At 42.7% G+C, this 16,649-nt stretch overlaps 1 protein-coding gene across 1 annotated transcript in view; it reads left to right on the top strand.

Moving 5' to 3' along the window:
* LOC105452240 (regulating synaptic membrane exocytosis protein 2) overlaps positions 1 to 16,649 on the top strand; it is a 62,686-nt gene that overhangs the window by 13,750 nt on the left and 32,287 nt on the right. Inside the window, exons 3-6 of the mRNA XM_011693186.1 lie at positions 3,899 to 4,177; positions 4,475 to 4,702; positions 5,177 to 5,414; positions 12,234 to 12,316. Coding sequence (XP_011691488.1) covers positions 3,899 to 4,177; positions 4,475 to 4,702; positions 5,177 to 5,414; positions 12,234 to 12,316 — 828 coding nt within the window. The remainder of the gene's footprint in view (positions 1 to 3,898; positions 4,178 to 4,474; positions 4,703 to 5,176; positions 5,415 to 12,233; positions 12,317 to 16,649) is intronic.

Raw genomic sequence — 16,649 nt, 5'->3', positions numbered from 1 at the left:
AGGGACGTCTTGCGCGCGACGACCGAAACCCTTAGCGTCGCAGTGTGCTTTCCGTTATCTTTTCCTACGTTTCTCTCATCCATCAGGTGGTCGGGGACAATAAAGAAGGTTCTTTTGTTCCGCGACGGTCTCATAGAACTATTTTCTTCGAAAAACAATGCTTTATTCAAGAAAGCGGAAACTCCTTCAGACGAGACTGCGGGTTCAGTTGATTTAGTTTCGGGTTCATTCCGAGTGATCAAAGAGGAAGACCTGAAAGAATGAGAACAGTGTTAGTGCGACATTACGAGCATATCGATTTTACATTGTCTCATCTTAAATTACAATTTAGTAATAATATGTTTATTTTTTATAAAAATTTGTGTTCTTTTTTTGAGACAAGTAAAATAAATATATAAATCAAATGAGATTTATGAGATATTAAATTATTGATGATGATAAGAATAAATAATATATTCCCTGTTTCTCTCTCCTTCGACCAGTATTATAAGGCAAGAGATAATTTAGCATATGTGAACAGGATTTACATATTCAAAGTTCGCATCGATCACATTTTCCCAAGTCAAGACGGAATCACGTTGAATCGCTGGCGAATATTACATTGCCGTATATCGTTGACGTCGTAGTGACTTATCGGATTGACTTGTACGAACTTGTGTGATATCGATCGTTCCTCCTGCTCGAAGTATCGGAACGTTGATGACGACGCCGGTGTGTCATCGCTGTTGCCATTGTCGACCCCGGCTGGCGGCCGGTATACCCGCCGCGCCGGTAGGACTTGCTGTATACTTGGCGTGGTGATAAAGTAATCTGAATTAATTTGTCCCTAATTAATTAATGCAAATCACCGACGCAGGTCAATTCGCCGAATTAATGATCGCGGCACCGGATTCTCTCGAATCGTTGCGCAGGCGGATAGTGAGGCTCGAGGATCTTTTTCCCCTCTCTCTCTCTCTTTTCCTTCCCTTTATTAAACATCGGCAGGTGTTCAGCATCGGCAGCTCACACATGTGTCACACGTACGAAATATTTTCGGCGGACGAAGGACGCTGGCGAGCGAAGGGAGATCGCGGAAAGAGGGTGAGCTCTTGACATATTGCTGTCTAGGCAACTCAACGAAGTGCTCTTCAAGTTCTTCCCGTTCCGCATCTATCTTTGCTGCTGCTGCTTCCTCCCTCGCTCCCCGGCTCCCTTTCTCCATATCTTCGTTGTTCTCTTGTGTGAGTTGTTCACTCCTCGCGGACTCTTCCTTACAGGCGTGCTGTCAGTTTGAACCGTGTCGGTGTTGCGAGTACCTCGTCGGAGGATACCTCGCTTAAGCGTACGCGATCGTCGCACGTACGTGTGACGTCGATATCGTATTCGAATTCGCCTCGCGGAAGTTCGTCTCTCGCGGTCGCAGTTTGAGGTAATAAGCTCGAGTGCGCACGTATACCTACTACGCGACACGTTTTCTTTCATCGTTCTCTCCGTGCGTATTTTCTATAGCTTCCGCAGGTTCTACTTTTGGAATTCTTCCTTTCAATTTTAAAACGTTAAACTTACAGCCCGCGAAATGACATCGAAAGCTTTCCGATAATTCTTAAAGAAACATTTAACGAAACGTGCGAATTAGGAGAAACGTGTCCAAGTATAAAATGTCTTTGTACTTATTCCTCCGTGAAAGATATAGAATGTAGTATCGTAATAAACTCTTGATTGATTGATGGTTGGTAGCTCTTTCTCTCTCTCTCTCTCTCTCTCTCTTTCTCTGTGTCTGTGTATAGGGTATAATGTTCATGTAATTACGGGAAAAACCATCTTATAATTAGTACGGTTCGTACACATTATGTATTTTATGTTACATTTACATGTTGTATTTGGCAATTTTATTAAGTGACTATAATTTTAGTCAACAGCACTGAGCATTAATGCTTATTGCAGAAAGTTGTGCATACTTTTATATATAATGATGCAATAATTTTTGTGTAGCTCACACGAGATATTATCTCATTTAGAATTAAATATAAGAAAAAACATGGTGTAAAAATTATCATGCAACAACGAATCGAAGTGTCGACTGTATATATTCATTGTATATCGCACGATATCATCCAATCATGCCGCTACAAAAATTACATGTTCCTTTAAGGCAGAGTTTGACGTATGTACAATGAATTCACGATACTGAATCACGTTCACTCGTCACGCAGCGTTCAGCACGAAGTAGGTTGACAGGCACTTACTTTCTCAGCTCTCAACAAATTCGTCATCAAACTAAAATAAAGTTCGTCGTACCTTGACGTTAATTTACGTTTGAAATCGGAATTCTTACAACAATAATTAAAGTTTTCTCTTTTCGCGTGCGTCATTCTCTGTTCTCTCAGAGAATAAACGAAACCTCCAATTCTATACATTATTTGGGAGCGTCAATGATCCCCATCATGATTTTCTCAATGTAACGCGGGAGTGGGCAGCAAAGTGTTATCGATGAGAGTTTGCATAGGCATTGTTTTGTAGTTTGCTAAACGCTCCATCCATCACTCTCTATCTTGATGAAATATTCTACTAGTTTCTATTCACAGTGCAAACTACTTGACTCGAGCGGTAGTTCACTAATTGTGAACCCTCATTATATCCGATACGCAACAGTTGCGTATAAGAATACACATTATAGGCAATTTATTGAAACGATTAATCTTATGTTAAATATGCCGCCTCTTAATCTGACTCATGTCATCCTCTCTTTGTATCACACTAGAATATATTACGAAACGTTTTTCCATTTTACGGATTTGTATTATTACCTAATAACTTGTATTTCGTATTTATTTAATTATATTTAAAAACAGATTACTTAAATAATGATAGATACGTGTATATATTCGATATCTAATATAAGTAGAATATCTAATTTATATCCGTGCTCAAAGCTAAAAATGCAAAAATATCATAAAAAACAGAAATATCGCACAGTATATTACATTATAAATTATGAATGCACCTGAAAAAAATTTGAAAACGACTAATTTTAAATATATTTTGCGTATCATTTTATTTTATTATTGAGATGCGAATTAATATTTAGGAGTAGGACAAATTGATAAGCATTTGCAAAGAGGAAGTTTCTTTTTTACTGACGAAGATACATAAAAGAAGTCGTAGAAGAATTACAACTGCCGTTTGATCGTCTACATATATATGCGTTCTGCGAACAGATTTCTTTTGTTACCCTTCTCATCTTTACGTTCGCGTCTATTCAATTTAATTTAACATTAGTCAGATTCGCGTGGATTTGCATAAGAATATAGCCCGAGGCCATGGCCCGGTCCGACGACGGGAAACTTGGAGAGGAATTTCTCTTTGTAAAATCGGCGAGATTTTAAACTCTGCGTAGCAGAGCGGATACAAGTGTTCCAAATACTCACCGTACTTATTTAGTCTAGAACGTCATTCTTCGATTCCGTCTTATGCGGATTCGTCTTGTTGCGAAAATGACGCGCTCGAGCGACGATAATTCGCTGCAAAATAAGATATGTCGCTCGTTGCTACCCAAGCTACTCTAAGAGTTGGTGTGTGTCTTTCGCTTCTATAATCAATCTCACGCCGCTTTATACATTCCAATTAGCTTGGTAACCGGCCGACTTCCTATAGGTAATTTCCTATTAATATCCTCGTCACTGGCCACACGCGGTGACCTGGATCGATAAGTTTTCAAGATACTTTCGCGCTTTGGAGAGATAAAATTTTTGCGCACGCATTCGTTTCCTCGGTAATCCTTAGTAAAAAAGCATACACCTTACAATAATCTTTTAAGCGCACCAGCGCCCAAAATATGCTCAGCGCCGATTTACAAACGGGTGCTCGCGCTATTTTTTTCGTGGTCAACAACACGGGAATGCTATTTTTTTGATTCCAGGTGATATGGGTGTGCATACTTTGCCGGAAGAAGCAGGAACTTCTTTCGAAGACCGGGCAATGGATGTCGAAAACGAGCCTCGGCGCCGTGGACAACGCGCTGCTGCGGCAAATGCAGGAGGACTTGCAGGTGGGTGGTCATCAGGGACTCGCGGACCAAACTCGGGATAAAAGACCGAAACTCGAGAGGGCGCACAGTGCGGCTGAGAAAGAGAATTTGCCGTTATTACAGAGAAGCGGAAACTGTCCTCTCAGGAGACAGTACTCCCAGCAAGAGCAGGTAACGTTCTTCTCGCTCGCCAGCCCGATATTCTTGTCGGAACGCACTCTTTTATTTACAAGGTAGAATATACTTTTGCGCACGTAAATGCTTGGATGCTCCTTACACTCATAAATATGTAGCGTCGCACCGTGATAAGCTCGCAATATTTCGCACATTTGATATCTCCGCGATTTATTTATTTACGAACGGAAGGAAAGGTCGAGGCGTTCCCGTTCATATAGCCGTCGGATTATCAGCCCGCACCCTCGCGACGTGTTACACAGAGCACTCACGGTGGAGTTCCTATGATTGCAGATCTCGGGTCGCCGGATGTCCACGAGCGACAGTGGGGTGGAAATGTCCGTTTCGCCCCACGCGAGAACCTTACCGACACCCCACGTGGTTGGTTCTTACCCGGTGCAACAAATTCCGAGGCATCCTGCATCCTATCCCGACGACGATCCCAATTTATACCGAGGCGAACTCGACGGTCTGATGAGACAACATCCGCAGAATTATCAGAGGCAACGATCGACCTATCAAGTAAGAGGACCGATAATTTCGAATCGATTCTTTATCAAAATTATGGAAGTTAATTCATATATATGTGCAATTGCATTAAATTCGACGAGCCACTTTTATCATGTTTCGTGCGAAGCTTGCAAATTTAGTCATTGACAAAGTAACAAAGAGTTAATAAAATTTATAAAATAAAACATACAACTATTATTTTCTCTATATACATTTATTTGACATAATTCAAAATTTTTATATTTTTTATAATATTAATTTTTAATATTTAGATAAAAATGTTACAGTGAATTAACTTCATGTTTCATTGAATGCTTTTTAACAATCTTTATATAAAAATCTTTATATTTCTTAAAATTATATCATATTTTTTATGGATCAATTAATGATAATTATATTTGAAAGTTATGCAACTTGATATGCATGTCACGCATTCGGATTCCACTGACAAGTTTTATAACGTGTCGATTATTTAATGCAATGCAGGATCAGGGTACAGACCTCGGGATGACTTACGGTCAGGCACCGATGGAGACTGGCTCCGTTCGTACTACAGTGCATCCCTCACAGCAGCATTCGATGCATCAGACACAGGGCGGACGTTCCGCTCAACCTACGTCAACAGTGGGCGTCCCGCAGCAAAGAAGTTTCAGTAGCAGCGAGGAAGAGCGAAGCACACCGGAATGTGCCAGCGAGCTGGACGAGCCGGACGAGTCGGAGAAGGGTAAGCGAATCCTCCAATCCCAATATTTATCTCTAATTTTATTCTCACCACTCGATATAAATTAATGAGATACTTCATTTGATCGCTACTACTCGCGATATAAATTTCATTTGGATTCTTTGAAGAAGAGTTTTAATTCAGAACGAAAACAGGCTATTTATAAAATTAAAGCTAATTTATGTATCATAAAGTGTAATTTGGATTAATTCAAAATAAGTGGTATGTACGAAACGATTTATGTGGTAATAGTATATACGCGTTTTAAATATTAAGTACGTCTTTCGTCGAATCTTTTTTATCATATTTGTTGTGTTAATTTTTTGATTAGTTGATAAAATACTTTACAGATATCGCGACAATTGTAATTATATTACATTTATGTTATATTTATTTATTTTTTTGCGAAATACGCTATTAGTAAAATTTAAGGAAAAAATCTGGCTAAATAGCCAAAATTGCTGTTGAATTTATTATAAAGTGCATGATGAAATATCATATAATCGGAAGGGTCGGCCTTGCCCTTGAAAATCAATGCACGAGAAAAGTCTAATCTTTCCGTGTCAATAGATATTTGGTTTATAAAGAACACGCGTATTCACGATATCATAAGGCGGTTATAGAAAGTGTAATCGATCAATCCAATGCTCTTGTTTGACAACACGCGTAAAATGTAAAATGTAATATCAATTGAAATAGTTTGTATTGAATATGACTTAATGCTACTAAATATCAATTTAATATTTATAAACATTAGATATAAAAAAGGTCTAATTATATATATATAATTCTTTACCCCGACAGTTCTTGTTTACATTTTATTAATGAAATTATTTCACGATCACACATTATTGGCTAAAAAAATTAAGGAGAAGTATATGCTTCGTGAGTCAACTTTATATATTAATTTTACATTTATTTAAAAATGTAATAAAAGCGTATGATTCTGTCGCGTTTCAGTTATGAGATACTTTAACGACGAAATAAATCGGCTATACTTTAATTGATTATCAAAGTAGCTCATAAATTTCATGTACATCCTCAGCAATATTTTGCTGTCGCGTTTGTTTTCGTGGAGAACGTTCCGTTCCCAAAAATCGGAGGAAGGTGAGGGAACCGTGTGTGCGATGTATGTATGCGATTCACAGTTGATTAAACGCGAGATCGGCGAACTGTGAACCGACTCATCCAGGTGCGCACCTGTAGGGTGAAGCTCTGTCTCCCCCTCTCTGCCCCTCTCTGTCTTTCTTTCTCTTTCTCTCGCAGGGTACAGAAATAAACTGTATTCTGCCTACCTCCGCCGTGCATCACTTTTTCCACATGATGAAGGTCGGATATGCCGAGTTTCTGCGTCGGTCGCACAGCAGAATCCCTGCGAAAGTGCGAAATTCGACGTGCCTGAGGATCTTGGGTCATCGCATGTGTAACCACGATAACGTGCGATCGATGACTATGCGTATAAATCAAATCTCGCCGTCGTAAAATTTTTCCCGGGGGACAATCGGTTGATTCGGGTTTAGCCAAAACGCGCGTAACCGTGTTATCCTCGTGCGAATTTCGTGGCGCGGGACAATGCGATGGCAATCGAAATGGGATCGTGACGAATAATACGGTCGCGTTTAATAATTTCCGTGCGAATGGATTGTGTATAGTAAACGCACACGTGAAATGCCGCGTTATATAACTTGATGCGCACGTATCGATTTTATAATGGCCAGCGTACTCGGTTCCCTTTACGGTCCTCCCAGCGATCCGTCCGCGGAATATCGACTGGATTTGATCGGGCGCGTGTCTCCTTCGAGTGAGGGAGTGGGGGATGGGGGCTTTTCTTAGAGACGAGAGGGTGTCCGCTGTTTTTTTAAATCCATGATCGTGTATCGCGTATACCGCGTCGCGCCGATGTATCCCGCGGGAATTCTCAGGTTCTGCCCTCCCGGTCTCGCCGTTGCATTGATCCTTGGCGTCCTCTCGCCCCTCGCTCACCCATCCGTCCAACCCTCTCTTGCGCTCTGCTTGCTGTTGCTTTCTCTCTCTCTCTCTCTCTCTCTCTTTTTCCCTCCCGCCCTTCCTCCCTTCGCCGCGGTCTTCCTATTTCCACCCCAACCCTCTTCTTTCTTCTTGGTACCTCGCTACGCCCACACGCTGGCCGTGACGTCACACGGCCAGCACGTGGGCGAATTCAAACATCTGCCCCTTCTTCATTTCTGAATAGTCTTCGACCTCTAACCGGTCAGGAGTTGGCCGGAAAAAAGGCCCGCCGGCTCAAAGGCTCAGTGCTCTCCTCGACCCGTAGAATGATTATCTTGGAGATTATTCCTCCCTCCGGCACCTGAATTTACGAGTGCACTTCTGACCCCTCGCCTCGTTAGCGCGAACCGATTTATCACTTACCTCCTCTGATTTCGAAATACAATTCCCTATAACGTTTGAAGGCACATACAATGCCGATGCACAGTAAAATTAAACATTCCCGCGGCTTCACTTTTGAAGTTAATTCGACCATAACTTCGAGCTCTGCGCAACGACGCAAATTTTTTTTCAAAAAAAAAAAAAGAAAAAATAAACCGACGTAGTCAGCGAAATGGGGTTACGAAATGTCATCGGGAACACAATGAAGAGCACGTGAACCCACACTAGTCCGCCATCCCTCCGCGCGACTCGTTACTTATGAACGGAGGCTGGAGAAACTTTGACATTTTCCCTACTTCTGCAGGGCGACGGGAAAACTGCGTGCCGTGTATGATCGCGCTTTTCGAATCGACCGACGCGCGTTCCATTATTTTTTTTTCTCTCTCTCTTCCTTCGCGACGCGTTTTACAGTGGTTCCGGTGGGAGTTCACGGGCTAATTTGTCCGCGCAACGTGCACCGACCATTTTCCATGATTGATCGCCCGCGTGACAAACGAGAGAGCACTGTAGTCGCGATAACCGTAATTATATTAGCGCTCGCAGTAGCGTTTTATGCACCGCAGCAGTTTTTTTTTCCTTGCATCAAGTGTACCCACGCGGCACAACAGAGAGGATCAAGCCTTCTCGGGGGGGAAGGAAGAGGTGGAGGGTAGACGGTGGAGCCTCGTATAAATTTAATCCGAAGACATTGCAATTTGACGGTCGGACGAACAAGGCTTCGGCGCTGTATTCATCTTTCTTTTTTTCTTTTTTTTTTATTGTACTATGGAATACTTGCTCACTCATAAATCTGGCGCAGCGCGCGCATCGAAATTGAACCACCTTCCACGTAGGAATCGAGGCACGCTGAATCTATTGCGGAAAAATAGATATAATGAGAGAAGAGGAATCGCGTAAAATTAAAGTCGGTCATAACTGCCGCGCCTTTAACTTAATTTTAGCGCTTTTGAACGATACTGCGTGTGTTGCGTGCCGTATAAAATACATCGAATACTCATTAAATATGTGTCTTTCATTGATCGAGAGAAGCGTCTGCTGCATGGTTAATACGTCTGAGGGGCGGAATTAAGAAAGTAGTTTGCGAAGCCTGCAATGATGCTCTGCTCGTGGAAAATAAATGAAATTGCCTTCTCCCGCGAAAGCTGAAAGAGACCTCAGCAGAGGCGCAACGATTTATTATACAGTTAGTTACGGATTCATGTAAATGTGCAAACATGTGGGCGCGGAGTGCATACGCATACACGCGCCTACCGTATATCCGGCGATGCAAATAGTTAAAGCAACCTCCCTCCTAGATTTTGCAGAGCGCGTACGGCTTTGATCCCTCCCCTCCTGCCTCCCTTCTGAGATATCCGTTCCTCCACATTTATTTCTGTCACAGGAGGAGACACAGTAGGCCGACTGTCTCTATATTATACGCCACGTGATATTTCCTCTTGATCGCTACGCGATAGCTTGGGATAAACACGGAGGCCGCGGAATCAGGCGGTCGCTAGTCTCCGCAGAAAGACCGCGGTGACTGCGGAGACTACGCGTATCAAAGGCACGCATCGCGCCGTGCCGCGCGTTGTGACGCACGGTCTGCCGGCCTACCGTCAATAAAAATGCCAATAATAGCGGCAATGCGGACCGATAGTCTCGGCGCTTCTTTTTTTCCTCCTATATGTTTTTTTTTTTTTTTCGACGAAACGACGCACGGCAAAACTTTCCCGGAAAGCGTGAGAGGAGTCTCGACGCGTATATATTAATCGCTTTCGTTACGAATATCATATTTGAACGAACTTGCAAGATGAAAGTGAAAACAATATGCATTGGATGATCGGTCACACGCCCGACGGCCAGATTAATGGCCGGTGTTTCATCACATCCACGTCGGTTGATTTCAATCTTAATTTAATCGATTGTCTATACCTTTTTGCGGTTTTTTTGAGTCTAAGGAATCAGAGTAAAGCGCTAAGAATTGACGAACGTGTAAAACTGGCCACGAAGCATCTGGCCGCGTTCACATTCGAGATGAGATGAGGTGTATCTAGCCGAACACATGCTTCATTGAAAAGTCTGACGAACGGAGAGAGGTGATTGCGTGCAGCAACGCAATCGTAAGTTAAGGCCGGGGTGACAAGGAGTAATCATATGTGAGGATATGCAATCGTATACGAATCGCTCTTGAACGCATACGACGCGCGAGGGAAGCGACGGGCTAGCTCGACGGTGGTGTTGTTGCTCCCATTCGTAGATGCACAATACAATTAGTGAATAGAGAATTAGTTTGTAGAAGCCGAGGTAAGTTACGTGTGTGCTCATACCTATGTTATCCGGGCGATCGCCCGTTTTAATGGGGGACCTGCGGAAAATCCGGGGGAACCCTAAGGCGAGACACGTGTCTCTCCGCGCGAGAACAGACGAGGGGGGGAATAAAAGAAGGAGAGATATTTGTAGGATAAATTAATTGCCGGGAGAAACGTTTGCCGCACGATCGATGCGGCTGGCAATAATCCACTTCTCGTCTAATCTCTAAGTAATCTCTTCTCCTGCACCGTCCCATATTCTCGCGCTACGTATAATCTCGGCGTCTCGGAATCAACGCTAATGAAGATTTCCCAGTCCGATTTTCAGCAGTCGCGCACCTGCCGCGCGCGAGAGAGACCCACAAGTCCTAGAATAATCCCCGTTTCTGACACCTGCTGATAGCGCGATTCGATGCGACAGTAACACGCTTAAACGCCGTAATATCTAAAAAGTCTCGCTCTCGCCGTTATCGATCACGCCTCACCGGCGTGAGATAACGTGCGGTGGTAGATACTCGGCACATTTCGAGTTTACCCAATTTCGTTATCTCGGTAATGAGTCTTCGTCGGCGCGGATTTTTTTATCCATGCTGGTCGCGCGCGGCCAAACTTCCGAAGCTCAGCGAAATTTTTTCATAAGAAATAGGAGCGCAAACGAGATACCGTCGCCGCCGACGACGTGAAAGTGGGCGTAAGGCGGCGGCGGCGCCGGGAACGGGGCAGTAAAATCTTGCGAGTGATTTATACGCGGTGAGTCGGTGTCATCTAACTTTTAAATTAAGATTCTCTACACTTTTCCTCGACGCGTGACTCCGCGGTCCCTCCTCCCTTTCCGTTCGCCGCAACGACATCTGCTACCGCTCGCGTCCTGGCACTCCTTCTATTTATTACCCACGACGAGCGTCTCGTCGGAGCAGAAAATGCCACGCTCGCGTCGCCAGGTACCTGCGGATGCGTGACTATTCCGCCCACTTCAAACGCGCGCTTAAACGCCCATCGACAGTCGCTCCAGGTCCCAACATTTTGCGTTCACGTATTATAACCGAGATAATGGCGGTGGCCGACCGTCTTTTATGCTGCAGGTCGTTACTTTGCGACGAGGCGCGCGGATACGCGCGACGTGAAGGTTCTCTCCTTTTTACGTTGCCTCATTGACGTTCTTATCTCGCGGTCTCGGTTACGATTTACGATAGGTCGATAGCTGCGCATGGAAATTAAATTCAACGTTTTCTCGGATACCGAGCGTGAACTTTTCGTAACCAGACGGATTCCATTGTTACGCGCCTTCGATCGTTCAACGGAGCGGCTCTCCAACGTTACGTTCCTTCCTCCTGCTTTTATCGTCTCTCGTTATGTCGTAATGCCGAGATCGCATTGACACACGGATATCAAATGCACACTGCCGCATGGAACGCGGTTATGTAGGTGTCGTTGAATGATATGAATGCTTTCTCGTGGCGATCGTATTACCAATTTGTTAGTTTTACGAACCGCGAATCTCTTCTCTTTTTTTTTTTATATCGCACTCATCGCCTACGTAGTGACAATATATACGTATATACAACGGAACTTCTTCTCCCCAAATGTCCCTTTTATACGCTCTTCGATCTGAAAATATTTTTTTACGTACGATTTTTTAAATATTTAATCATGACAAAATTAATATGGTGCATTTCTTTCAGCGAGAGAATTATCTCCGAATAACGACTTACGCAACACTGTCTGACGTCAAAGAATCATTCGCATTTCGCGATGTTCTCGTAGCATGGTTGTAAAATTCATCGCGGTGAATTCAGAATTGTTGGATTAAGTGAATATATATATATGCTTTCGCATTTTTATTTTGTGCGATATTTTTTATTCACAGATGTTCAACAGCTCATTGTACTTCGTGACTATCATTCAGTTTTTCTGTCTACTTACGTCTGCGTCTTGTGTTTAAACACACCGAGCACGAAATCTTGCACCGATATTCCCATATTTCTGATATATATATTTTACATATATAAAAAAACCAATTTATTTCTGATGTAGATGAACCGCAGCGGCCAAGCATATTATTTCGATGATTAGCAATAAGTCAAACAGTATGTTGCAATGTAGTTAAAGAGAGATCGACTTTTAGGGCAAAAGCCACCGCCGCTAGGGATGACTTCCAGGGGTACGCGAGAGAAGGCGGCAGACAGAATGAATCGGCAATTCCCCGCGGTACTTAATAACTTTATTACGTAAAAATACAAAGCAAATCATCTTTCGCTATATATTAATCGCTACACATATATCTAATTGTATGTATACTTACATATACATATATATAATATGTATATCTGTGCGTATGCGTGTGCATGTGTGTGTACGTATCTGCCGAACGGTCGTGCGTACCGAGTGTAGGGATCGATAAGCTCGTCTCTCCTTCTGGTTTATCTGACTCTCGCGGGCTCGATTACGCGCACGTTATATTATTTTTTTTTTTTGCGCATTCTTTTACGTTGCAATCTTCGCGCGGGATTCGATAACTTTTTGAAAATTCCGTCTCGCTGAATCCAACTTCAGGATTAAACTTCATTGGGAACATGCCGTCCATACTTAATTGTTTGTAGGTTTCTTTTGTCTTGCGCTTTGCAAAAAAAAAATTGTTCTTTCGAACCGCGAGACTGACGCGAGGGTAAAAAAAAATAGCAAGTTTTTCTACGAGAAGAACTCTCGTGACTCGCACGTCGCGTGATGCGACCGATCGGCAGAGAATTGTAATAGACTTTATTTGTTCTACTTTGGACGGCTATGAATCGTGCACAGGTATATTTTTATCTACACTTCACTCAAGAATATATACGCGTACACACATACAACTCTCCCACAAATATCTCCGCATCTTCCGTTCGCTCGCATATACACAATATCTGGATATCCGCATAAACCCGTAGTAGGTACTTTCCATTTAATTGGGATTATGTGACGCTGCATCAACAAAATTACATTTTTAAGATTAGGATTAGGACTGTGTTTTTCATGTGTCTTACTAATCTTAAGTATTAAGTTTTCGAACACAGTGCTAGCTTTGGCATTCGTAAGCGTGTAAGACGTACTTTCTTTAAACTTTACAAGAATTTAACTTCAAGAGAAAATAAAGGTTATTTTGAAAATATCGACATAGCATATTTCTGTTTTCCAGATTAATTATTACGGGTGTATTAATTTATTTATTTAAATGCGGACCTTGCGGAGGCCAAATTTGCATCTCTCGGTAATTTTTCATGTGTTTTTGTGTCTCGCCCAGTTTTGTTTTTTTGTGTAACGGATGGAAGTCTGTTATGTCCACCATTAAAATTCCGCTGTCCTGAAGAAATAGAAAGCGTCTCAGAACTTTAAATGGACATTTTGCCAAGAAAAAATTGTAATTACCGTTATGCACGTACGCGCACACGTACACACACAACCACACGATCCCTGCACAAATTTACGCATATATAGTCGTACTTTTTAGCGTCTCTCGCCAATCCGTGTGCCATTCGTAGGCAGATTCAAACGTACGGTTCTATACTTAACGCTTCTCAGACGTCGTCTGTCGCACATTTATCGCGGGCAAGCTTGCACCGCTGCCTTTATCTCGTTTCCGTTAGGTATATCGCTACACACAAAACGCACACACGAAGCTGACACGCGAAATCAAAGAGGGGAGAAACACCGAGCGGGACAGGCAATGTAAGGCATCGCAGGATGACGCACTCTCGACTCGAGATAATAATGACGGGATAATTCCCCGATTCAATGATTTCGTTTTCGGTATGTAGATGTTCGACATGCGATATCGCCGAAAAAATGCGACGCCTGTAAAATTGGAGGAGGACGCGTGCGCAGAAAGAAGGATACGCTCAAAGGAGGATACGCTCTTTTCTCTCTGGAGAAGCGCGGGAGAGAGAAGCGTAGCTAGAATTAAGGGTTTGCGATACGTTTAAAAAAAAAAAAAAGAAAATCCGCGCACGCGCTCGTAGAGAAGAGAAAAGGGAAAGGAAGGAAAATGGAGAAAGAAAAACACGAAACGTTTTGGATCTACTGTAGGGAAAGGGTACTACCACCACGCGGGAGGTCCGAAATCGATGTCCAGTAGTGGGCGTAGGCACAGCGGATCCCACAATGGGCATCACGGGTCGGGCACGGGCACGACGGCCGTGGAGCATAACGGCCATCATCCACCGCGAGAGCCGCGAAAGGAAGAGAGCACTCTCGTCAGACGGAGCTTCCGAAGGTGCGGCGACGAGTGGCGCGCCGACAGTAGGAGGTGCGTTTCAAAGAGGCTGACAATCGTGTGCGCCGCTTTTTTTTTCCTCTCATTTTCTCGCCGATCGTACGCGATGATGAAGCGCGTCATACCGGTAGCGCGAATGAGAACGGAAAACAGTTTGACGGAGTCTCGACGCGGGGATTCCCTATCGCAGAAGTTCGACGTTGCAAGACGGTTTTTTTTGTTTGCCCTAACATCTTATTCGGGGGGAGAATCTTATTCGTTAAGAATACGCGAAAATAACAATAATTATCTTTCACTTTTTTCGTTTTATAATTGAAAATTGTATAAATATTGAGATGGAATATAAATATAATGTCTGTATTATTGAAATTATGTCGCAATTACGCGCTTTCCTTCAGAAGATTTTTCGTAGAGTGATGAATGATGAACTTTTACGATTGGGAATTTTTATACATTAAAATCGCGTTAATTGAAGTACATGTATCGAAGACAAATATTCGGATCGGATTACATTTTCGACACTTATTCGATTTAAACAAAAAAAAAAACAGAAGTAATATCGTAAAGAAAATTGTGTCATTGATCAAGGAACGACATTTGTTCTGTCATATATTTTGTTGAAAAATATGAATTTCTACTGTCGTGTGTATATTGTAATTAAAAGTACAACAAATTGAAAATTATCTCCTCCCGGTGAAATATCTTTTTATACAATCAAAATTTTATCGGACAGCACACGCTGAATATTCTGATTTATCATTATCGTAGTGTAAATCTCTCCTTCAAATTAAACACCAGGAAATTCAAAACATGCTTGCGCTTTTGCGACATTGTGGGAACGGATCGAATCTGATCAAGTTTATGTCCGAATTTACAATATTGTTTCAATTTATTCAATTCAATATTGTTACAATTGAATATATAAAAAAAACGAAAATATTCAATAACAAGTTCCTGATCAACAATCCGAAAAACATTGAACGACAAGTGCTCTGAGGCGAAGCATAAACCGACATTGTACATACGGGCCGTGTTGTCGACGGTGGCGGATCATACTTCGAGCTCGATCACTTGGTCAGACCGAGTTACGAAATCGCGGCGGCACGCGGCGTGACATGACAGACCACACACATACATACACACAAACTCAAAAACACACACACACACACACACACACACACGTGCACAGGCACCAATCACCTATCGTCCTCGTGTCTCTGTGTGTATGTGGCGTATCCATCAGGTTCACGGAGAGAAGGGGGAAAAAGACAGTGCGTTTTGACGGTGGGACCAATGTCGGCGGCCCTCAGGAGGAGGAATGGTCTTGGGAGGCCGATCGGCAGGGTAGCCAAGACAGCGCGACCAAAGACTCCGGGATAGACACTTCTAGCACCTTCACAAGCAGTGAAGACAGCAACAGGGGCGATCTGCCCAAGGTACGGGGGCCAAGTTACAAGCGAGTAACGTCAACCGGCTCGAAAAAAAAAAAACGAACAAAAAAAAAAGAAAATAAAAACGCTAGAGAACGCTTCTCGAGTTGTAGCGACTTGTAGATCGGAGTCGATCTGTTGATCGGTGACGAGTAGAAGGCGGAGTCCCACACACGCGCGAGGATAGACAAGAGTTTTAGGAACAAATCGTATTTCGCCGGTGAATCGAGTAAAAGGGGTTTTTTCAACGCTCTTTGCTGCACGATCGCGAACCGATCGGGAACATGTAGACGAAACGGTGCTTCATCTCGGCAACGATCACTCTCTTATCCACGTGCGATCTAACTCCAGGCGCCAATCGCGCCGGATCCAAAGTGGAATACGTCGTCCAAAGTGGAATTACGATTGTTTTCTTTCTCGCTCCTAGCTTCGATAGCGTAGCATTCGAAGAGGTGCATTTGGAGAGGTGGCTTGCTAATTGATGTAATTAGCGTGCAGTACTTGTAATTAGTTACTTTCGGATTACAATGTGTACCGTGTGCCAGGAGAGCCGAAGTTTCAGGGAGTGGAGAATTGCGCGATTGATCGTGCTAAAACCACTGATACCGATCGATGTGCAAACTACAGTGATATATATATATATATATATATATATATATATCATTGTTATATGTATTTTTTTTCTCCTCCATTCTCTTTCCCCTTGAAGTTATATTATTAGTCATAATTTGAGTAAAATATTAGACAAATAATAGACAAATAAAAATTGAAGTTACAATATTTTTTCATATATTATTGAAGCTCAATATTTTTCTATCGAGAGTTTTCATTGACGTAACAAAGTAAGAGTATAAAATTTATTGAA

Source organism: Wasmannia auropunctata, unplaced genomic scaffold, assembly GCF_000956235.1.
Source record: "Wasmannia auropunctata unplaced genomic scaffold, wasmannia.A_1.0 LD336035.1, whole genome shotgun sequence".
NCBI lineage: Eukaryota > Metazoa > Arthropoda > Insecta > Hymenoptera > Formicidae > Wasmannia > Wasmannia auropunctata.
Note: the sequence above shows the minus strand (reverse complement) of the source record. Positions and strands in the feature narration are given on the sequence as shown.